Source organism: Amblyomma maculatum, chromosome 2, assembly GCF_055883805.1.
Source record: "Amblyomma maculatum isolate TAMU_Amacu chromosome 2, ASM5588380v1, whole genome shotgun sequence".
NCBI lineage: Eukaryota > Metazoa > Arthropoda > Arachnida > Ixodida > Ixodidae > Amblyomma > Amblyomma maculatum.
In genome coordinates, this window is record NC_139345.1 from 161,664,067 (window position 1) to 161,688,025 (window position 23,959).

At 46.7% G+C, this 23,959-nt stretch overlaps 1 protein-coding gene across 5 annotated transcripts in view; it reads left to right on the plus strand.

The window, feature by feature from the left end:
- Positions 1-14,997, plus strand: part of LOC146200314 (carbohydrate sulfotransferase 2-like) — a 120,288-nt gene extending 105,291 nt beyond the window's left edge. For 4 of the 5 annotated variants that reach the window (XM_084595497.1, XM_084595495.1, XM_084595496.1 and 1 more), the window contains one exon: positions 2,370-14,997. In XM_084595497.1, coding sequence (XP_084451623.1) covers positions 2,370-2,846 — 477 coding nt within the window. In that variant the 3' untranslated portion in view covers positions 2,847-14,997. The remainder of the gene's footprint in view (positions 1-2,369) is intronic. The other variant, XM_084595494.1, reaches the window with a different exon arrangement.
- The last annotated feature ends 8,962 nt before the right edge of the window (positions 14,998-23,959 follow it).

The window sequence follows — 23,959 nt, forward strand, 5'->3', positions numbered from 1 at the left end:
CTTCCTGGAGGATGGCGACTCACTCGTCCAGGCTACAATTCGGGCAGGGGAGTTCTGAGAACCCAGTTCACAAAACTTATCCCAATCTGTGGTTATGGTCGGGTGCCCTTTTCGCCGGTGCGAGGAGGTGGTCGCTGCCGATGATATCCCTAGTGTTGAGACACTGGTCAACCGGCACATTTTTGCAGAATGCTAGATCAGGTAATGTGTTAGCAGACAGTAGTTTTCAATGCAGGTTGGAGTGTGGGGATCAGTTCCTGAACTCGCAGCCACATTGCTACCCTTTGGTTTAGCGGTTGGCCCAAGCGGGGTAGTGGGCATCGAAACCTCCTAGAAGAAAAGAACCGAATGGTGTGGTGAATTCTCATATTCTGTCTTTTGTAGAGCTATAAATATTTGGAATGAAGAAGTTTTCATCACTACTTTCACGAGGGAGGAGTTCCAGCAAGGTGTTGTCGACGCAAACGTCGTCTAAATAGTGTTAAAGCACCCGCACATTGCGTTGAATAAGGATAGCAGTGTCGGGGGCGGCGACGTAAAGGGGAGAAAATGGTTTACAGCCGGCTATTTTCACTGGTTCATGAGTTTTACTCGGATATCGTACACCATAATTAAAGCAGGCTTGATAAAGAAGTGAATAATTTGTGAAGACTGATGTAGAGTGAAAACACTGAAGAAGCCGTACGCCCCCTTCATTTCCTACGCTCTTGCATCTGCGAAGGCACACAAGTGGTAATAATGTTGACGTACTAAGCGCATCCTTAAACAAACGTGAAAGTTAGGCGGGTGGGAAGGGTACCCTGGTTACGTTTACTCCTTTAAAGTTTACAATGCATGCAACACTGGTGAAGCATCACTCACAAATCCCCGAATTTCCCTAAGTTTGGCATGCACTGCCAAACTTGGGGAAGCTCATGAGCTAGATTTTGTGGCAGTCAGTTTCTGAACTATCGGGAGAGAGACGACGCGAAAATGATGGAATGGTACGCTACATGCGAGTTATTCAAAAACACAATTTCAAGCACCGCTGTGCACAGGCTGACGCCATAGCGTCTGTACAAAAACGCTGTCACGTAAAATGGGAGCGCAGCAGACAATGAAATCAAGCATTACAGAAAGCAAAGAACCCAGCGCTCCTCTAAAATACGTCTATGCAACATAATAAACGGAAACAAACATGAACCTCCATGTGTAAATCACGTGTAATAATTAACATTCCAAAAAAAGAGGAACCACTGCTAGAACAATGTGAGACGCAAATAATACGGCCAATTGAATTATTTTAGCATCTGACATTTGTCAACATAATCTTCAATTTTGTAACCAGAGATTTTTTTTTCCTGGAAATAGTCATTTTGGGTCGCTTTTTCTTCAAGATTTGGCTGCATAATGGCTTAATTTGTCGTCTGGTTGGTATGGTTTACGGATTTTCACATGTGAAGGTTTCTTCGGTTATAATGGCATAATGGAGTGTTCCGGAAAATTTCCACCAGTGTATTTCTATATCTTGCTCTCACATCGCTGAGCTTCTTGAAACTTCGCTGACACGGTCTTATAGCACTCAGAGCCGTGGCCTAGTGGTTAGAGCGCCCGTCTCGGCTGCGGGAGGTGGTTAGTTCGAAACCCACCGCCGGACACCCACCGGTAAAAATGGGTCCCCCGAGTGCTCAGTACTCGGCAGCCCTCACCGCTGAATCTGCGTAGTGGAGATGTATGCTGCTGCCTTATAGTTGGAAGGCAGCCCTTGCGCTGATACCTGTCTTGTCTGATCTTCGTCATCGCCGTTAATGTCACCATCAACCAGAATATACCCACTGAGGAGCGAAGGCCTGTTTACTATTACTCCAATTAACACGGGCCTGTACCAGCCACATTCACCCGAGTCTCCGCAAACTTCATAACGTCATCCGCCCATCCCGTGCTCTTCGTAGCTGTGCTCATTTTAGCTCCATACACCCTGCACTAAATCTGTCGTGCTTAGTGATTCTAGTTACGTCTTGTTGTTCCCTAACAATCTTATAATACAGTACGTCTGTGACAAAACATCCTAAGATACACTTAGAAAATTAATTCCTTTGGCCATTGATTGCATATAGAACACATGGACAAATGGTTTTATCATTGACAAAAACTGATGCATGCACCACATTTTTTGTGTCGGCCAGAGCGCAAATTCCAGCTCACTCAACAGTGCCGATTATCCTACGACCATGCTACTTGTGCTGCACAGTATATGATGGTGATAGCTACCTAACCGCTTTTTTCCCGAATAGAATTATCTGCTATAAATTGCAAAATGACATTGAAGGCGTTAAGAAATGGAGGCATGTCAAATGTTTTTTACATAGCCCTTTCTTTCTGCTGCGCAGGTCGCGCACTGGCTCAAGCGGAACCCGGACATGGCCAAATATCTACGCGTGATTCATCTTGTGCGGGACCCGCGCGCCGTATACTACTCACGTAGAACTCAGAAGTGGTGTACGGTTAGTGCAGAGTGCGACAAAGCCAGTTCCCTGTGCGATCAGATGCGCTTTGACCTCGACGCTTTCAGCGATCTGGAAGGCCTGCTGCCGGTTAATTGGACGCAACGACTCCGCTTCGAAGACCTCGTCGCAAACCCCCGGAACGAGACGCTGCGCCTCTTTGGGCGCATTGGTTTGAACTACACAACCGCCGTGTCTGAGTACCTTGCGAAAAGAAAGAGCCCAAGTAGTGCCCCTGATCGGTGGAAAAAGAGACTGTCGAAAGCCACGCTCAGCATAATCGAAGAGTCGTGTTTTGACATTTTAGAAGCGTTCGGCTACGAGTTCTTGATTCCTGAAGTGGAGGAAGCTGAACTGGAGTGATGAACTTGGGTTTCAGAACATAGAACCGAGATCGTCTAAAAATTGTAAACGCTGTAATGTGAAACGTGCGTCCCGGGAAGTGCGGTGGTGACACAGGAAGACCACTGTCGATTTTGTCCTTTCAAAAAGTGCTTTTTTTATTTTCGGAGCTTTCGTCGCGGCAGCGAGATCGTTGGAGTAAGGGCTGTGGCGCTCATAACCCGGGGTAGCGTGCTACGAAGCTGGGTACCTGTTGACCAAGATAGATGCTTGGTTTGTTTGGTTTGATTTGTGAGGTTCATCGTCCCAAAGCGATTCAAGGTATGACAGAGACAGATGCATATACCGATTAATTTCATTTATGTGCCCACCAAACTACGGCGGCGGCACATCGGTCGGATAGAATACCGCGAATATGTAGGTGCATAGCAAATGTGGCACATGTGATAATGGTACAGGAATGGGTAAAACATTCTGCTCAGTGGCATTTTCTCCTTAGGCCTTCAGCGACTAAAGTCTTCGACAATTGGTAGAGAGAACAGTGCTCTGCTTTGGTTTCACAATTTTACGTTTCTGCTATAATATTGGCCTGCTGTTTGCCTTTCTCGGGGATGCTTGTCATGTCAGGTTGCAAAAGCTCTGTTGTAGAGCCACATAGAGCTGATGACCATTTTTTTTCAATGAAATTTTTATGTGTGGTGGGCAAGTGTCTCAACGCATAGTAATCAACCTTAGTTTTGTAAGATATGGAGTATATATCTTGGAAAAAACCGTTTATCACAAGGGGTGGAAAATTTAGTTTTTTTTTTGCCATTTCAACAAGCTGCAAGTTTGGAGCCCTGGAGCAATATTCTCGACAATTTACCATTTTGTACAAATTGTGACATACGCAAAATGTGTGCAGTAGAATGGCACCAGGTTACGTAAGCACACAATCGGGTTACGCCTTCTGAAAAACAAACAAACAAATAATGTGACAGAAAAAAGCACGCTGTCGTCTCCTACTATATATTGGCGCCAAGTACGAAAAACGACGATGCTCCTGCAGGAACCGATGTGCTGCGCTGCATTCCGTGATCCGTAAGCCTCGGGTTGCAGTGAGGTCAGTGAAGTATGTTGTAGCGATGTGGTATCAGTTTCATGACATACTTGTGGTTGAACATTCGGCATCAGCTACGCATAGAAAGGCGGCGCGAGTTTCAGCTGAAGAGCAAGAACGGCAACGAAATATTCGCAGTGGGTTGGTGCAAAATGGGAGCGCAAAGTAGCATTGCTGTTCAAGCGCTGAGGATCTTTCACGTTCACGTAGCGGTGGCTTTTAAATGCAGGAACTAAAACGTTTGAAGACTTGGTCGTAAACAGAATGAATTGACAGATTTCCAAAGTAGCTCCAGCACTGACGAAGACGCGTCGGCGCAGCGACCGGCATGGTCCATGTCTGAGGACAATGCTTGCAGTCTTAAAGTATCAATTACTGTTAGGTACTGGCTGTCCATCTTTTTCGAAAAGCCGCGTTATGACCAGCAGCTATCGTCAGGTCACAGGTCACCAAGTCTGCTTACGTTTCCACCATATTGTGTCGGCTTGATTTGTGCAGAGCGCGGATAGCAGCGCAGAGAAAGCGATGGAGCGAGAGAGAAAGAGTCTTCCATACACACACACACACACACACACACGAAGTGGAAGGCATACGCTGGGCCTTACCCAGTCGGGTAATTTATCATGCGCTGGCGGTCGGAAAGCCCTTGCGAAACGCAAAAGATGTCCTAGAAAGAGAAAGAAACAGAAGAACGGAATCAGCAGCTCGTTCGGTCTGTCTGCAGCGGTAGTAAAAAAAGCGGTCGCTTGAGAGAAGCTGGGCCTTGACGATCGGCTAAGTATTGGGTTGCTGGTCCCGGTTTTGTCTTTCCCCTGTGCTTCTTTTGTTCTCTGTTGACTAACACACGCGGTGACATTGTCAATTTGAGGTAATGTCGACGCAGTCCCCCGGCCAAGGGCGCTCCCTTGGTCAGCTTCCCTCCTGACCGATGATCTGCCCTTGGAAGCTTTTCAGAGCTCCGGTGTCCGCAACATCCCTGTGGCACTCGTACCTAAGGATGGGGGCACCATTAAAATGAACAACCCAGGAGCTGTTCGAGCTTCCCTTCAGGAAATCACTTCCTTCTACGAAGAAATAGCCGAGGTGCGCCAATTTGGTCGCGGCGAGATTCTTTGCCGTTCGCCAGAACTATCATGCATAAAGGACCTGCTAAAATGCTCCACTTTCGCCTCTCATCAGGTAAGCAGTTTTATCCCTTGCACACCTGGCTTGCACAAGAGGTCTAGTCCGAGGTGTAGATTCCTCATTAAGTCCCCAAGAAACCCTTGAGCTTCTTTCCGCGGCAGGCGTTGTTGCGGTCTATCGCTGCAGCCGGGAGGTAAATTATGTTCGTGTGCCGACAGAATCGGTTATTGCTACATTTGCAGACACAGTCTGTCCATCGGAGATTGAAGCATGACCTTTAATATTCAGAGTAGATCACCTACCATCAAAGCCTCTGCAGTGCAACAACTGCTGGCGTTATGGCCATACTGCACGCGGTTGCAAATCCACTTTGCGGTGTTGCAAATGTGGTGAAGCACATAAAACACACTTATGCTCTGATCAAATTGTCAAATGTTGTCTTTGCGGCGGACTTCATTCAGCAAATTCTTTGGAATGTCCCTCAAGAGCGCATGAAATGAAAATTCTGGAGATTATTGACCGCAAACGTTGCTCGAGGCGTGAGGCAATCCAGGAAATTAAAGACAGAGCTCATGGGTATGCAGGTGGGTCGGCCCGTTCAGGAGCATCATTAGATTCCACGATGTCTAAAACCATAATAACTGCTGTGGAAGCAACCGTGACCAAAATAGTGGATAGGATTGTGACAATAGTCACAGAATGCATATCCAATGTTCTAGCTGCTCAAAATTCTCAGACTGTGCAAACTGCTATGGTTTCTCCTACGGCACCTGGACATTCACTATCAGTGCAGCGCTCATTAGCTGCAATGTCCTGTTCGCAAAATGAGTCTCTTTCCACATCACCTATGCGAAATTTCAACAAGTCAGATGAGGCTCATGATGCAGCTATGGAAGAGACAGATACGCGAATTCTAAAACGCAGTGGATCCCCGTTGTCAAACCCGTCATCACCTCGCCAAGAAGCAAAATCAAAAAAGCAACAGCTAGGCTCTAAACCAAAGGAAAACATTTTGGGGCAGGCTGTTGCTGCTGCCCGGATTACATAACCATAGGAAAGTTAAAAGTTCTTCAGTGGAACTGTAGATCTCTTCTTTCAGCTATTACAGATTTAGTTTATCTTTCTTTGAAACATAATCCAGTAATAATCGTTTTACAAGAAACTTGGCTTACAACTGAAAAACATTTTCACTTACAAAATTATCGATCATTCCGACAAGATCGCCAGTCAAGAGGTGGTGGGTTACTAATTCTAGTTTCTTCAAAATTTTGTCATAGGGCTAAGATTTCTTTTCAATATTCTAGTTTAGATTCAGAATTATTGGCTCTAGATTTTGAAATTCCAGGGTTCAGTCCGTTTACATTAGCGAATGTTTATTTCCCTCATGGTGTTCAGGACACCGATCTCTAGACCACCTACTAGTTAATTGACAAAATTCGGTTATTTTGGCTGGAGATTTTAATTCGCACCATGTATCGTGGGGTTACAAGACGGATCCCTGCGGCAAGCGACTGTGGGATTGGCATTCAGACAATAACCTTCACTGCATGAATTCTGGCTTACCAACTTTTTTACGTGCTCACAGTCAATCTGTGATAGATTTAACTTTTTCCAGCACTAGTGTTTCTATACTAAATTGGTCGACAATTGATGATGACAACTCTAGCGATCATATACCTATTGTTTTTGAGGTTAACTGCCGCTTAACTCTGCCAACATCTGAGTTGAGATCATACGTAAATTATAACCAGTTTCACTTATTTTTGATTTCGTCTCTTGAGTCAGTAGTTGAGTCTACGGAAGAGTTAAAATCGCAAACGTTATGCCAGGCTATTGCATCTTGTCGTAAGAAGTGTGAATTCTTAGTACGTGCATCTAAAGGCAATGCATCAACAAAATGGTGGAATGCAGATTGTTAGCGCGATTATAGAAGAAGAAAGGCTGCATGGAAGAAGCTCCTTCACAACCAGTGCCCCAAAAATTGGCATGATTATAAATTTTTTGCAGCTGCATTTAAACGCAGTCGCACAAGCGAAAGGTAATTATGATAATTAGTATTTTAATTACCTTTCACAATCGAATAACCGACGTGCACTTTTCAGGTTTTTAAAATCGCGAAAAAAGATTCCTGTCTCAGAAAATTTACCCTCAAGTGTTTCGACTTCTAAAGAAGCTCTTAGAACAGTAGAAAACATCGCTAAAGGTTTAGAAAAGCGTTTTTTGTCAACACTTCCCAAATACCCTATGTTTGTAAGCCCAGTATATACGGTTAAGGATGTCCCTAGAGAGAGAGAGAGAAAGAGAGAGAAGGCAGAGAGGTTAACCAGGAAAGCTTCCGGTTTGCTACCCTGCACTGGGAAGGGGAATGAGGAGTTTAAAGGAGAAAGATAGAAGAGAATGATAGGAAAGGTAAGGCGGCGAGGAGCACAGTCACAGTTTCTCAATCAAGTTTGTGTCTCTCATAAAACACATAAGTGCTTTGAAGGCTTTGCCGTTAGACGCCTTCTGTGACCATGGGCCGAGGATTTTCTCCTCTGTGAAAGGACGCCTGTCAAGATGGTCCAGAGCCGAACGCAGCGCATGTCTTTCGCTTGAAAAAGCAGGGCACTCGAAAAGGAGATGCTTTGTGGTCTCTTCGCAGCCGCATCTTTCGCAGTTAGGGCTATCCGCCATTCTCATCACATTAGCGTATTTTTTGGTGAATGCAACACCGAGCCACATACGGCACATCAGTGTTGTTTCGCGCCGCCCTTTGTTAGGGGGAACACGAAGGCGCAGCCCAGGGTCTAGTTCCCTGAGGCGTCGATTGGAGAATTCTCCTTTGTTCCAGGCTGAAAGCGTTAGCTCCGCCGCTAAGGAACGAAGTCGACAAGCTGCGTCAACTCTATATATAGGAATTTTCACTGTAGTTCCGTCGTTGTGTGCAGAACGGGCAACTTGGTCTGCCTGGTGGTTTCACTCAATACCGCAATGTCCAGGTAGCCACTGGAAAATTATTTCATGACCTTTTGATGTAGCGTCGTGATATAGCACGCGGATCTCTGCAGTTAGTTGTTCATGTGATCCACGACGTAGCGCAGTTTGAACGCCTTGAAGCGCTGCTTTCGAGTCCGTAAAAATGGACCAGACACCTGGAAGTTCCTGGCCGATGTATTCAATAGCTGCACGTAAGGCAGCCAGTTCAGCACCAGTTGAAGAGGTGGGGTACGTCGTCTTCATCCTCAGCACGATGGACCTCGACGGTATCACTACGGACCCCGCGGAGCTTGTTGAAGCAACTGAGCCATCGGTGTAGACGCGTTCACGATTATTGTGCATAGAATACAGGTGACCCAACGTCATTTGCTTCAAGGCAGGCAATGGTACACCCGCTTTCTTTTTTACTCCCGGAATAGATAGGTAAAATTTCGGTTCATGTAGGCTCCATATGGGTAAACTCGGTCTTGAAGCTGGAGTGAACTGTGAAGGAACGTAGGTGCGATGAGCTGCTATGGTTTTGGCAAATGCAGTATGTGGTCTAATTGTTGGGATAGTTGCCAGGTGGTGACGGGAAACCCGGGTGAGGTGTCGTATATGTGTCCTCATGGTTTCAACAGCAATATATGTAGCTATGGGATGCTCGCGGGGAGAAGAACCGTTGCTGCCGTTGAGGTGCATTTTGGCAGTCCAAGGCAGATGCAGAGAGCTTGAGCTTGCACGCTTTGGAGGATCTCGATATTCGTCTTCCTAATATTATTGAATATTGGAAAGCTGTACCGCATGTAACCCAGGAAAAGTGACGGTGTAGTTGCAGCATAGAGTGCACTGACGCGCCACAGGACTTGCCTCCTAGAAAGGAGAGAACATGGGCAATCGCCGTCAGTCTCTTCTTCATACCACTGATATGTGGACTCCACGAGAGGTTCCTATCAATGACGATTCCCAGGAAGCGATGACTCTTTTCATAAAGAATAGCTTTGCCATTTATGTATACTGCGTATTGCGACATTGATTTTCGTGTGAAGGCCACCAGAGAACACTTCTCTGTTGAGATAGTAAGACCCTGTACACGAAGATATGACGTCACAATAGATGCCGCTTTTTGTAGTCTTGCATAAACTTGGGGTCGAGTCACGCTTGAGGCCCAAATGCAAATATCATCCGCATATATGGAGATCTGAGCTGACTGAGGCAGCAGGTCGACTAGGCCGATGAGCACAAGATTGAATAGAGTGGGGCTCAGTACCCCACCCTGCGGAACTCCGCGAGAGGTTCTATGTGAGGATGTTCGTCCGTCCTTTGTCTGGATGAACAGTGACCTGTCTGACAAATAACTGCGTATCCAGCTATAAGTTCGTCCTCCGATATCAGCAGTTTCCAGTGCATCTAGGATGGCTTCATGCGTTACATTGTCGTAGGCACCTTTAATGTCTAAAAGCAATGCCGCAGTCAATCTTTTCAGATTCTTTTGGACATTGACTGACGTAACCAGGTCTACGACATTATCTATAGAGGAGCGGCCGCGTTGAAACCGAGACATGAAATCTGGATATTTTTCGTGTCGTTCCAAGTACCACTCAATGCGTGTTAATAGCATCCTTTCCATTACTTTGCCGACGCAGCTGGAGAGCGCAATGGGGCGGTATGAATTAATATCGAGCGGTGATTTTTCGGGTTTCAGAAGTGGAATGATACGACTTGTCTTCCATTCACTAGGAACTTTGCCATCGCTCCATGATCTGTTGTATGTCTGCAAGAGAGCCTGTCGAGCCTCTTGGCCTAGATTGGCAAGCGCATAGTACGTCACACCATCTGGTCTTGGCGAAGATGACCTTTTACAACAAGCGAGAGCAGCGTCAAGTTCTTCCAGTGTGAACAGTAGATCCATCCGGGAATCCCTCGATGGCGGAACATCACTACACTGCTGTGGCGCGAGTGTGTTTGAAGGTCCTGTTATTCTTGTGCAGAATTCTTCGGCTACGTCGACCTCACTGCATCTCTGGTGAAGCGCGATTGATTTGAAAGGGTGTCGTTGTTGAGGTGGTGTACGAAGGCCACGAATGACAGTCCAGATACGTGACAATGACTTCCGTGGGTCGAGAGTTTCACAAAATGTCCTCCAGCGGTTAGACTCCAGGGATTGAATTTTGCGCTGGATCTTTTTCTGTATGTGCCTTGCGTATGTGAGGTCTAGGCGAGACTTTGTGCGCCGGTATCTACGTTCCGCCCTGCGCCGAAGCGATCGTAGTCGCTGTAGTTCAAAGTCAAAATCTGTGTAGTTTGCGACAGGGTTAAAGGTACAGGTTGCACTCTCCATAGCGTCCTTAATTTTTTGTTCGAGACTTGTGGACAAGTCTTGGGTGCAAGTATCTTCCATAATAGTTTTAAAAAGTGTCCAATCAATACGCCCCATACGTGTCGCTGTGAGAGATGTCGAATGGCCAGTAATGTTGAGGTAGGTTGGGATATGGTCACTTCCATGAGTTTCTATATCTGTAAACCACCGGACATGTTTTGTAAGGCAATGTGAAACGAAAGTCAAGTCCGAGCAGCTGCTGTAATTAACACCTCTAATATAGGTCGGCGTTCCATCGTTAAGGCAGAGTAGACCATTGTCAGAGGCGAAGGACACAAGCTTTCTGCCTTTAGAGTTCATCCGAACGCCTCCCCAAACGGGGTGGTGAGCATTAAAGTCACCTGTGATTATCCATGATCCAGAAGTGATGGCTATAAGATCACTTAATCTGTCATCGTCGAAGTGACTTGATGGTGCCACGCATGCAGCCACTAGCGTAAATGTTAGGGCGCAACACTTCACGGTCAAACACACATACTGGTTGTCATTGTTCGGGGGAACAGAGTGGAGCACATATGTTAGTTCACGTCGTACGTAGACGACGACTTTGCTGGGTCTGTTGAGTGTTGGCGAAGGAAATGCCTCGTAACCGGAAATTCGCAAAGTATTTGGTAGATTCGGCTCGCAAATAACGAGAACAGGGAACTTATTTTCGTAAACATAGCGTCGAATATCTGAAATCTTGGACTGTAGTCCACGGGCATTCCACTGAAAGATGAATGCTTGCTTGAACTTTTTGTGAAAAGGTAATCCCGAGAAAGCCATGGTTCTGTCTACTGTAAAGCTGCAAGAACCGGTTGCAATGCGTTCAGTACTTGCAAGGCGCTGTTCGCTGCTGGCGTGTGCATGTTCGAAAGCAGGATTCGCATAGCGCTCATCAGAGACTTAAGCATGACAATCACTTGCTTATCTTGGCCCTAAAATTAAAGGATGTCCCTAAAATTACTTTTTCTCAGCTTTCTTCGATTGTAATGACGTTGCCAACTGCTGCGCCTGGCCCTGACGGAGTAACGTCAAAAATGTTATAATTCCTCTTTGAAGTGTCTCCAAATTCCTTGTTAGAATTGGTAAATTACTCAATTATTCATTCTTGGATACCTGGTGACTGGAAACTAGCCAAAGTGATTCCTTTACGGAAACACAATGGTGGTGGCTATACTTTGGAAAATATCTGACCAATATCTTTAACATCAAACTTGGTAAAATTAATTGAAGGGGTCGTACTCAAACGGGTTACCGAGTTTGTCGAGAAAAACATATTCTTAGTCCCTGTCAAATCGGATTTCGAGCAAAATTTTCAATATTGAATGCACATATCAACCTTGAGAGTCGAATTCTTGCGCGGCTCAAAAAAATGCATGCTGCATTGGTGACTCTAGATATAGAGAAGGCTTATGATAGTGTAGAGCCCCGAATTTTATTGCACAGATTAGAATCGCTATGCTTTCCACAATACTTAATTGATTGGAAATTGACATTCCTACAAAACAGACAATTTTACTGTTCATTGAATGGAGTGCATTCTGGCAAATATCAACAAACCAGAGGTGTCCCTCAAGGGGCAGTTCTCTCGCCCGTGCTCTTTACCATTTTAATGAGTTCAATTCCCACTCATTAGGAGGTTCGCACGTATGTCTATGCGGATGACATCGCATGCTTTACGGCTGCACCTGACATTCAATCCCTAAACAGCTGGCGCCTGCAATCGTACCTAAGCTCCCTTCAAAATTGGTTAGGTAACTTAAGATTTAAATTAAATGTTAAAAAGTGCGCGTTCCTTGTTTTCCAAATTCAGGATCCGGTAACTCTTGCTCTAACATTTAAGCAGGAAATGATTCCTCAAGTTAAGTATTTGAAATATCTAGGGGTGATTTACGATGACCATCTGGCATGGAGGGATCACATTGAACATGTTGCAGCGAAGGGGGCACGTGCTGTAGGTATGTTGCGCAGGTTAAGCAATCCAAGGTCTGGGACGCGGCGAGACGCACTTTTACTGATTTATGTTATGTATGTCCGCCCAATTATAGAATTTAGATCTGTGTTATTTTCTGGTTCACCTGCTTACAAAATTCGCCCGCTTGTTCTTTTAGAGCGGGAAGCGCTTAGATTATGCCGTGGGCTCCCCAAATTCGTGGCTAATAATGTATTATACCTTGAAGCCCGAATACCACCGTTGTTAACTAGATGACAATTCTTGACTGTCCAGACGTATATGAAAATATATGAATCACAATTCCACCGCTCCATATCAATTTTTTGTTGCGAGCCAGACTCCATTTTTGGAGTCGGATGGCCTCGGTTTCATACCCCGCAGGTAATTCTAGTGCAAAATCTGTTACAACCTTTGCACGTAGTCCTTTCTAACATCCTTCCAACAAAACTAAGTGCATCGTCGGTTCAAATTGTCTATGATGACATTTTCCCAAATAATGCAAAACACTTAGCACCTCACATTTTAAATGGATTATTAGAAGATCATTTACAAAGTCTTCCCGTTAGCATAACGATAGCAACGGATGCTTCTCAATTTAATGAAAAAGCCGGCGTTGGAATATACTGTCCGCTTTTAGACTGGGCTTTTTCAGTCCGTCTTCCGGATTTTACTCCAATTTTCCAGGCGGGGTTGCTGGCGGTGGTGCTTGCTCTGCGCAAACTAGACCCAACATACTCAACAGTGGCTGTAATTACAGACTCTTATTCTTTGTGCTTGTCGCTTTCTTCGAATATGGACTCGCCAATTTTAAACACCTTTCTTTCATTGTTCCCCTCACATTTGAGCCTCATACATATAGTGTGGGTACCAGGACACAGCAGTGTGACAGCCAATAAGGTTGCAGACAGACTAGCCAAATATTCTCTGAACGGCCCTGTATTGCCCATCCTCCCGGCAACAGCGTACATAACAGCAGCACGATTTCGGCGGCGTGCCTTATTAAGCACGCAGTCTGGATCTATTTTATCCTCGGATGACTACCTGCACCTCAAGTATTCCTGGAATAGGAAATCATGTCAATCAAGGCAGACTGAGGTCTCTCTAACCAGGCTACACTGTCGTATTCCGCCCCTAAATTTATATATGCACAGGTCTGGTTTGGCGTTTTCTCCTGTCTGCGCATTCTGCGGGGAACCGGAAACAATAGACCATTTCTTGATATTTTGCCGCCGTTTTACCATGATAAGAAAACGGTACTTAGAGAAGCCGTTACAACAGCTGGGTCTTAATTTGAGCAGCCAAATTTTATTATCGTTCGGTGCCACCATGCTTGGGTACAGTCACAGGTATGTTTTTAACGCCATTCAAAACTTCTTAATAGAAACAAAAGGTCTACCTGGCTAATATGCTTTGAATTTTTAATCTGTACATATAAATCCTACTATTCTCCTACTGCGTGCGTTAGTATTTACTCTTATATATTGTCACGTAGTAGTGACGAGGTCGACGACACAAATGAAGGGGTCGATAATTGCACTAAAGAAACTCTTTATTTGGGCTGACTTGCGCCCGCAAAAGAACTAAGCAACTCGGCGGCGGCGATAGAAACAAACGTGCTCGTCGATCGTCGAACAAAGAATGCTCGTCACACTCGGCAACGCTCAATTTAAAGGCTGCACAGAACAATCTAGATAACGTCGCAAACAGCTACCAGCACGGGCTGGAACATTGTGGAAAGACACCTGAGTGGCCGGAACCTTCCAGACAGATCTCGGTGCGTCTTGCGCTACGACAAAACTGATAAAGGTGTGACTCGCGACATCGAGCAGTAACAAACAAAGATTACAGAACTGATACGCGGTCCAGAATCAGAGTGATAAGCCTGTATGCCGGCGGCTGTTAAAAAACAACAAATACTGTTTTGCAGGTTTCGCGGCATTACTCCCCCCTTAAAAAAACATCGCCTCGATGTTTCAAAACAAAGAAACTTAAACATAAACACTGCAAACTATAAACACCACAGATTCTTTAACGCGTGTAATATGGCTTCAGTCGTACAACATGTACAATTTCTGGGCGTGCGCGTCGCCGTTGTGATGCTGATGTGCCGTCGGGAATGACTTCATAGTCCAGGGGTCCGACGCGGCGAAGGATTTTATATGGCCCAAAGTATCGACGCAACAACTTTTCACTTAATCCGCGACGGCGAATTGGTGTCCAAACCCACACTTGGTCTCCTGGATTGTACTCTGCGTGGCGTCGTCGTAAATTGTATCGTCGGCTGTCGGTGCGCTGTTGGTCTTTAATACGCAGCCGTGCGAGTCGTCGGGCTTCCTCTGCACGCTGCAGGTAGGCGGCGACGTCAAGGTTGTCCTCGCTGGTTACGTGCGGCAGCATTGCGTCGAGCGTCGTCGTGGGCTCCCTGCCGTACACAAGCTTAAACGGGGTCGCTCTGGTCGTCTCCTGGACTGCCGTGTTATACGCGAAGATCACGTACGGCAAGATGGCGTCCCAGGTCTTGTGTTCAGCGTCGACGTACATAGCGATCATGTCCGCGATCGTTTTGTTCAGGCGCTCCGTAAGGCCATTGGTCTGGGGATGGTACGCAGTTGTTCGTTGATGGCTTGTGTGACTGTATTCCAGGATGGCTTGCGTCAACTCTGCCGTGAACGCCGTTCCCCTGTCCGTGATGAGCACTTCTGGGGCGCCGTGTCGCAAGAGAATTTGTTCGACAAAAAATTTGGCGACTTCTACCGCGGTACCATTTGGTAGTGCGCTTGCTTCGGCGTAACGGGTAAGGTAGTCAGTGGCCACGATGATCCACTTGTTACCCATAGACGAAGATGGAAAGGGGCCGAGGAGATCCATCCCAATTTGTTGAAAGGGCAGGATTGGGGGCGGAATCGGGTTTAGTAGTCCTGCTGGTCTGTTCGGCGGCGTCTTGCGTCGTTGGCACTCACGACACGTCTTCACGTAGTGGGCAACTTCGGCAGGCAGTCGCGGCCAGTAATACTTCTCCTGGATTCGACGCAACGTGCGCGCAAATCCGAGGTGGCCTGCTGTTGGCTCATCGTGCAACGCCTGCAGAATTTCTTGCCGAAGGGTTTTAGGCACTACGAGAAGCTGCGCGGTCTTGTTAGGTGCGAAGTTCTTCTTCACGAGGAGGCCATTGCTTAACGTGAAGGATGATAAATGTCGTCTGAACACACCAGGAGGGGAAGCGGTCTTTCCTTCCAAGTAATCGGCTAGCGCTTTCAGCTCAGGGTCTGATCGCTGTTGTTCTGCGAAACTGTTGGCGCTTACCGGTCCCAAAAAGGCGTCATCGTCATCGTCCTTCGGGGGAGAATCGACGGGAGCGCGGGATAAGCAGTCTGCGTCGGAATGCTTCCTGCCTGACTTATAGCCTACAGTCATGTCAAATTCTTGAAGTCGTAGGCTCCATCTGGCAAGGCGGCCGGAAGGATCTTTCAAATTAGCCAGCCAGCAGAGCGCGTGATGGTCGCTTACCACCTTGAATGGTCGGCCGTATAGGTATGGACGAAACTTAGAAGTAGCCCAGATGATCGCAAGGCACTCCTTCTCGGTCGTCGAGTAATTGACTTCGGCTTTTGTGAGAGACCTGCTAGCGTAGGCGATTACTTTTTCCTGTCCGGCAGTCTTCTGGACAAGAATGGCTCCTAGGCCTACACTGCTCGCGTCGGTGTGAATTTCGGTCTCGGCGTTTTCATCAAAGTGGCCAAGTACAGGAGGGCATTGCAGGCGGCGCTTAAGTTCGTTGAAGGCTTCTTCTTGCGGCGCTTCCCATTTAAAAGGTACGTCAGCCTTTGTAAGCTGCGTCAACGGTTCGGCGATCCGCGAAAAGTTTCTGACAAATCGTCGATAATAAGCGCACAGCCCAAGGAATCGGCGCACAGCTTTCTTGTCGGCAGGCGGTGGGAATTGTGCGATTGCAGCTGTTTTCTCCGGGTCTGGGCGAATACCGTCCTTGCTAACGATGTGACCTAGGAACCGGAGTTCTTCGTAGGCGAAGTGACACTTCTCTGCTTTTAGCGTTAGTCCCGATGACTTGATGGCTTCCAGCACTGTCTGTAGTCGTTTTAGGTGGTCTTCAAAGTTTGACGAGAAGACAACAACGTCGTCCAAATACACCAAACAAATTTGCCACTTCAAGCCTGCCAGGACTGTGTCCATTACTCGTTGAAACGTGGCTGGTGCGGAGCAGAGCCCAAATGGCATCACCTTGAACTCATAAAGGCCGTCCGGTGTGATGAATGCGGTCTTTTCGCGATCTCTTTCGTCGACCTCAATTTGCCAATATCCGCTCTTCAGGTCCATCGATGAGAAGTACCTTGCATTGCAGAGCCGGTCGAGAGTGTCGTCGATGCGGGGAAGCGGGTAGACATCCTTCTTCGTTATGCTATTCAAGCGGCGATAATCAACGCAGAAGCGAAGTGTGCTGTCTTTCTTCTTGACCAAAACGACTGGTGCCGCCCAGGGGCTGTTCGATGGCTGGATTACGTCATCACGCAGCATTTCCTCAACTTGATCGCGAATGGCCTGGCGTTCTCGCGGCGATACACGATAAGGGCTTTGGCGCAGAGGTCGGGCGTGTTCGTCCGTTATTATGCGATGCTTGGCCAGTGGTGTTTGTCGTACCTTCGATGACGATGAGAAGCACTCCCCGTAGCTTCGAAGCAGACTGAGAATCTGGTCTTTCCTGTTGTGGGTCAATGCCGGGTTGATGTCAAATGTGGGCTGACGGAATAGGTCCGGTGCGTCTTCCAGCGTTTGGTCGTGGAGGGAGAATACATCTTTGAGGTCGGCTAATTCGTCGAGAAAAGCGATCGTCGTGCCCTTGTTGAGATGCCGGTATTCTTCGGTGAAGTTTGTTACCAGCACCTGAGCTTGACCTCTCCGGAATTTCGCGATGCCTCTTGCGATGCCGACACCTCGTTCTAAGAGCAATTGGATATTTCCTTCGACGATGCCTTCAGCGGTTTCAATGTTTGCGCTACCAACGCAGACTGCGATGCTTGATCGGGGCGGGACGGTCAATTCTTCATCGAGGACGTTTAGAGCGATGTGTTGCATCGACGTCGTCGTAGCAGGAATGGCTTTGTCTGCAGAGAGCTTGATGAGCTTGGATCGCAGGTCGATGATAGCCCTATGTTCATTTAGGAAGTCTATACCTAAAATCACGTCCCGGGAGCACTGCTGCAAGACCACAAAGCTGGTGGGGTAAGTACGCCCATTTACGGTTATTCTTGCAGTGCATCGTCCCGATGGAGTAATCAGGTTGCCACCTGCGGTGCGAATCAGCGGGCCATTCCAAGCGGCGGTAACTTTTCTGAGCTGAGAGGCTAACGGTCCACTAATGACTGAATAGTCAGCTCCGGTGTCTACTAGGGCAGTGACTCTGCGACCGTCGATATCAACTTCAAGGTCACTTGTTCGCGTCCTCGCATTGCACGTGGGCCTTAGTGTCCGATCTCGGCTTCGTCATTTCTTCAGGTCATGGCCGGGGCATACCGTTGTTACTTCGCTGGGCGGCGGTGTCTGCTTGCACTCTGGTCGTGTTGTCGGCGATGTCGTCGTGTGGAGCGGCGATGAAATGGTTGCGTCGTCGTTAGTGGTCGTCGGCGGCGGAGGATCTTCTTCTTTTCGCCGTTGAGCAACCTTACCTCCAAAGGTTGCTGCCTTTAGTTTCCCCTACGGGGGCTTGGGGACCTTCCGCGCACACTACCATCATAGTTACGTCCTGGCGACGCAAAGTGGGCCCTGTACGGCGATGGAGACCTGAATCGACGGCTTGGTGGCGCAATCTCACCGCTACGCAGATATTTGTCGATTTCTTGTGGTCGTTCACCTGGGCGTGGTCGTGGAGCGTCGACTGCAAATCCGCGGAGACCGATTCGTCGGTACGGGCAGTGCCGCAGAATGTGGCCGGCCTCACCGCAGTGGAAGCATAATGGGCGGTTGTTCGCTGTCCTCCATGCGTCGCACTTCCTGGGGCTTGTTGGTCGTTGGTAGGCTTGGCGGGCGGGAGCCAAGGGACGGTTTTCAGGAACAGGCCGGTAGCGGCGAGGGCTCGGAAAGTCATCACGTCGGGGCGGAGGGCGACGTAATGCACCAGCGTAGTTCATCGCTGTTGCCTCTTGTGCTGGAAAAGTCGCAGCCGTCGCTTCAGGAACGCCCAGCGCCTGCTGGACTTCTTCACGGACGACGTCCGCGAGTGTCGCCACCTGGGGTTGTTGCGATGATGGCTGCATTCTGCGGAGCTCTTCTCGCACGATCTCCCGGATGATGTCCCGAAGGTTCTCTCCGCTTGCAGATGCGCTGGGGTAGTGGCATGAGTAGTCTGGTTGAAGTGGTCGCTCGTAGTGGCGCATCCGGGTGTACAACGTCTTCTCGATGGCAGACGCTTCCGTTTCAAATTCCGCCACTGTTGTTGGCGGATTTCGGACAAGATTTGCAAAAAGCGATTCTTTGACGCCTCGCATTAAAAATTTGACTTTCTCAGCTTCAGTCATGTTAGGGTTAGCGCGGCGAAAGAGGCGCTTCATCTCTTCAACGTACGCCAGCACAGGCTCGTTAGGAAGTTGAAGTCTTGACTGAAGGAGGTCCTGGGCTCTTTCTTTTCGGACGACGCTTGAAAAGGCAGTCAAAAACGCTTCCTTAAAAATGTCCCAGTCCTTCATAGCTGCCTCATGATTTTCGAACCAAACTCGGGCATGTCCTTGAAGAACGAAGTAGACTTGCCTGAGTTTCGTGGCGTCGTTCCAGCCATTGAATTCTGCCACACGGTCGAAAAGGTCCACCCAGTCTTCTGCATCTTCATCCGGTCGTCCATGGAAGCAGGGGGGCTCACGGGGTTGAACGAAAACAACCGGTGCTGTAGGCTGGGCCATTGTGAGCGTCGATGTCTTCCGAGATCGAGTAGGGTCAGGCAGCAGACCGTGTTCGGGTTGTAGGCCTTGAAGTCGGCGGCTGGCTCGCTGACCTGTAGGATGGTTTTCCAGGGCGACAGGAACACGGCTTGGGTCTTCGCTTGAAGGATCAAAGGCAGCACCTCCACCAGATGTCACGTAGTAGTGACGAGGTCGACGACACAAATGAAGGGGTCGATAATTGCACTAAAGAAACTCTTTATTTGGGCTGACTTGCGCCCGCAAAAGAACTAAGCAACTCGGCGGGGGCGATAGAAACAAACGTGCTCGTCGATCGTCGAACAAAGAATGCTCGTCACACTCGGCAACGCTCAATTTAAAGGCTGCACAGAACAATCTAGATAACGTCGCAAACAGCTACCAGCACGGGCTGGAACATTGTGGAAAGACACCCGAGTGGCCGGTACCTTCCAGACAGATCTCGGTGCGTCTTGCGCTACGACAAAACTGATAAAGGTGTGACTCGCGACATCGAGCAGTAACAAACAAAGATTACAGAACTGATACGCGGTCCAGAATCAGAGTGATAAGCCTGTATGCCGGCGGCTGTTAAAAAACAACAAATACTGTTTTGCAGGTTTCGCGGCAATATTTTGGTTTAGCATATTTAGATTTCCTTTTCTATTCCCTAGCATTTATTTATTTTTTTTTTCCGATGTAGTTATACATCTCAAAATCTAATATTTCTGCACCCCAATTCTTGGCCGATCCCCCTGTGTGGGTACGTGCCATCACATTAGAGGAGAACAACAACAACAACAACAATTGGGCGATTGCCAGTCTACCATACACGCGGAGAATCTAATAAACGGACGTTAAGAGAAGACAGCGAAAGATGACTGAAGAAATCGTGGTATGGGCGGCGCTGCGGGCGCATATTCCTTACTGTCGAAGCGGTAAAATGGAAATCAATAAAGCGAGATTATTTTCCGGCTGTATTAAAAAAAGCAATCAACACAAAATGTCACTCAACCATATCATATGATTAAAGCGTACCACCATAACGTGCACCAGAGTACTTATTTTTTTCTAAAATATAAGCAAATAGTGAACCCAAATGCATATTGAAACAAAACTTTATACATGGAACACGTCACATGTAGCAAGCAAAGAGGTGTCATGTACATGGAACATAGATTCCTTTATTACAATAGAAGATGTGAGTGCTGTTCAATTCATTAGCATTACAGTGAGTGCATAGTGCAAGGCATAAAAGGCCGTGTTTAGGGCAGATCTTTAAGACAGTCTTGGGTGATTCCTCGCGGCCCGTCGTGCGAAGTGTCTGCACAGCCATCGAATCATATGGCCCCTCAGGTTGTACAAACGACCCGACCAAACAGGTAATTAGAAAGCATCGCGATGCTCTAAAACATTCGTGATGGTTTTGTGGGCGCTGTTTAACACAGGGAAACAGGGGAGAAAACATAGTACTGGCGTCTTTACATCTCTTCTTTTCTTTGTCTCTGTTAAAAAGCGCCCATGAAACCAACATAAACAACCCAACACTCACCCACCTTTCCCTTCTGTTGCTCTCTGAAATGCCTCGTCTTGCGCAGATCAACCTCTTGAGGTAGCGGGGCGCATTGCTACGCTTGGCAACGAGTGCGCGGATCGATGGTTTCTCTATGATAGCAAAGCATTTGCAACGGGAGGGTAGCTACCACCCTCGTGCGGCTGTAAATCTGCGTCTTCATTATAAATCCTCTAAAAGATGACGCAACTGAAACGTTTCCTTATGACGATGTTTCTACAATTAAAACATGATGTGTCAGATCACTTCACCACCCACCAAAATGTCTACAAAACTGTGGTGAGCTTACGGCGGCCTACACTTCACGTGGAATTCGCCATGTTTTTTTCGTGGCCGCCTTAACTGGTCCGAAATGCGGCGCCTAACTTTGGCCATTAACAGCAATGGCAGAACATTCTTTACGTAATGTAATGTCACTTTGACGTCATCATTAAATGGTTTAGCACGCCGTATTTCCCGCCACACAACGTCAGCCAGTCAGATTTCAAAAGTCGGCTCTTGACAGTGGGCAGTTCATTTCAGCCCATTCGTAATACAAGCGTGTGTTCCCTTTCTGTCATATATACTTCTGTTTTCCCTCCACTAGTACTTATAAATACCATCCAGACATTATGAATACTTCTGCTAAAAATCCGTTTTCACACACACGTCATTTTACGTCACATAAAAAAGCCATTTCGAGTCACCAAAAATTCGCGCCACAAATTTGAAACACGTGACTGTTCTGAGAACCAATCAAAGAAATAAAATGGTGCCAAACTGCGGCCTTATGTATATCGAGAATAGGGCCTCTGCTGCTAGCGAACTAAAATTTTGTCGTTCAATATTTTTAATAAACAATTATGCAACATTTATTTAGGACAATTAATAAACAGGTTTTTTTTTGCCTCACATGTTTTACTAAAAAATCGAAAACTTTGCTCCAGGAGCAGCACACTGCAAAAAGTCTGTTTCCAATCCTATGTTATGACAGGAAGAGTTACGCTGTTTCACTAAAACCTTTTCTCTTGATTACTGATGCGATGCTCCTAATTTAAAAGAAAATGAGACTCTAGACTGCTACATGTTTTCTCCGCAACGCATCGAATTCGGCCTATTTTTGAAAACAGTAATGAAGGGTCGACTTTGATTCCAATTTAAAAAAAATCTTCTCCAGAGCAGATCCTTTCTTACCACTATCTACTAGCAAAAATGTACCCGGATGACGTTGAATTAACGTGCCGGTTCTGTGGCGAAGCAGTCAAGTATGGTGACATAATATGGCAATGTAAAGAACCTGCACCAGATAATCTAGCACAAATTCCTTCTCTTGAGCGACGGGAGGCCGTTCTGGTCATCTCGAACCCGGGCATTCAAGCCTTGGCCACCGAGTGGACTGCTAAGATCGCGAAAAGCGATGGACAGGAGGCCATCTAGAGTGAACCGTCTGCATCTGCATTTTGACAAATTAAATGATATCCAACCCAATCGATTTTTTACAAAATCCTCCGGAGGAATCCTCAATGCCCCAGAATCATTAGCGACAAAAAGGTGTTGAATGATATTGTTCAAAACTATAAGAACTCGTATAGATCTTAGTGCTTGTACTGAAAATTGTCCCTGTTTAGCCCTGCGTTCTGGCACCTTCCAATAAAATGGTGGCATTGAAACTTTTTCTCGGTATTGCGAAAATTTTGTTCCTTATTGCTGTTGCTCTGAAGCTGTATGCACATTCTTAATATTACTGAAAATTTGGCTAATATTAAAAAATATCAAGGAATGGGGCATTTTTTATTGGAATTTAAGAAACATCCCGATCTTTGATTTTTTTTTAAGCCACCTAAAACAATAGTTCTTCATAAATATCAGAAACTAAGAATATTGCATTATTCAGAAGGAAAATATAAAAATAAATACACAAATGAGCCCATGGTTTTATTCTACCTTGCTTCGGCCTTCCCCTTAAACACTTGGCGCAGAAATTCAATTCATTATTTGCTGAATTTTATCACATATGATCTCATTCAATATGCAAAATCTTCTCACTGCTTATAAAGACAGTTCCTCCTTTTTGGCAGCGTTTATGATAGCTTTAAATGGAATAAATTCGCTATTTCATGCCATTTAAGTGACGGTTTAGTCTTTACTCTATCGTTTTCTTTTTTTATTGTGTGATGCAAACGTATTCAAACGAGCTCTTAATTCTATTGCATAAATTACATTTATGATAAAAATCTTTATTAATGTATTTTTGAAGACGATTCTCCGAAGTGCACGTACGTAATATATAATATGTGGAATGCTCTGCAGCACGATTGCTTTAGTAGGATTATATGTTTTTAGGCCTAGGAACGAATGAGCCGAGATAACCAGTAATCTTGTCGACAGAGCTTTCTAGGCTAGGCGAGGCGAGACAACACAAAGCGAACCCGCCATTGACATAACCTGCAAAGCCTCGGGTCTCGCGTTTAGCTTGGCACAGAAGCGAAGTGTGCTAGCTTCTTCACCAAAACGAATGGTGCTGTAGTTTGGGCCAGTGTCAACGTTGGGGCCTTCTTTCGGTATCAAACTGGATTCAGCAGCAGACCGTGCTCGCACTGGACCCCGCCCCCACAATGACCGAGTTGTACTCGCGCTAGATTTGAAAGGCGCTTTCGATAACGTCAAACACGAAGTCATACTGACCCACCTAAGTTAAACACTCTGTGGCAGCAATATTTTCAATTATATATAAGCATTTTCCTTACAGGCCGACAATTCTACAATATATTATAGTGTTATTATGGCAATAGAAAACAAAGCACAGCAATATCTAATATCTCAAATCCACGCCAAACAGTGCTTTCGTGTTCCACACGAACAAACTATGGGCTCCAAATGCTTCGTCACAGCTTGCCTACACTCATTAACTGTCTCGAAAACCAAGACATCAGTATTCTTAACTTAGCATTCCTTGACGTCAGCGGCTGACTTGTTGACCTACAGGCTGGTCCCCAAGGGCGACAGGAACAATGCAGAGGTCTTCGCTTGGAGAGGTAGGTCGGATCTCAAAGTGCAGCACCTCCACCAGATATCACGCACTGGTTCCAAGCTCGGTAGCCACAAATGAAGGCACTGGCGTCGCACTCGAATGAAACTCTTTGCAGGGGCTGACTTGCGCCCGCAAAGAACCAAAGATGATC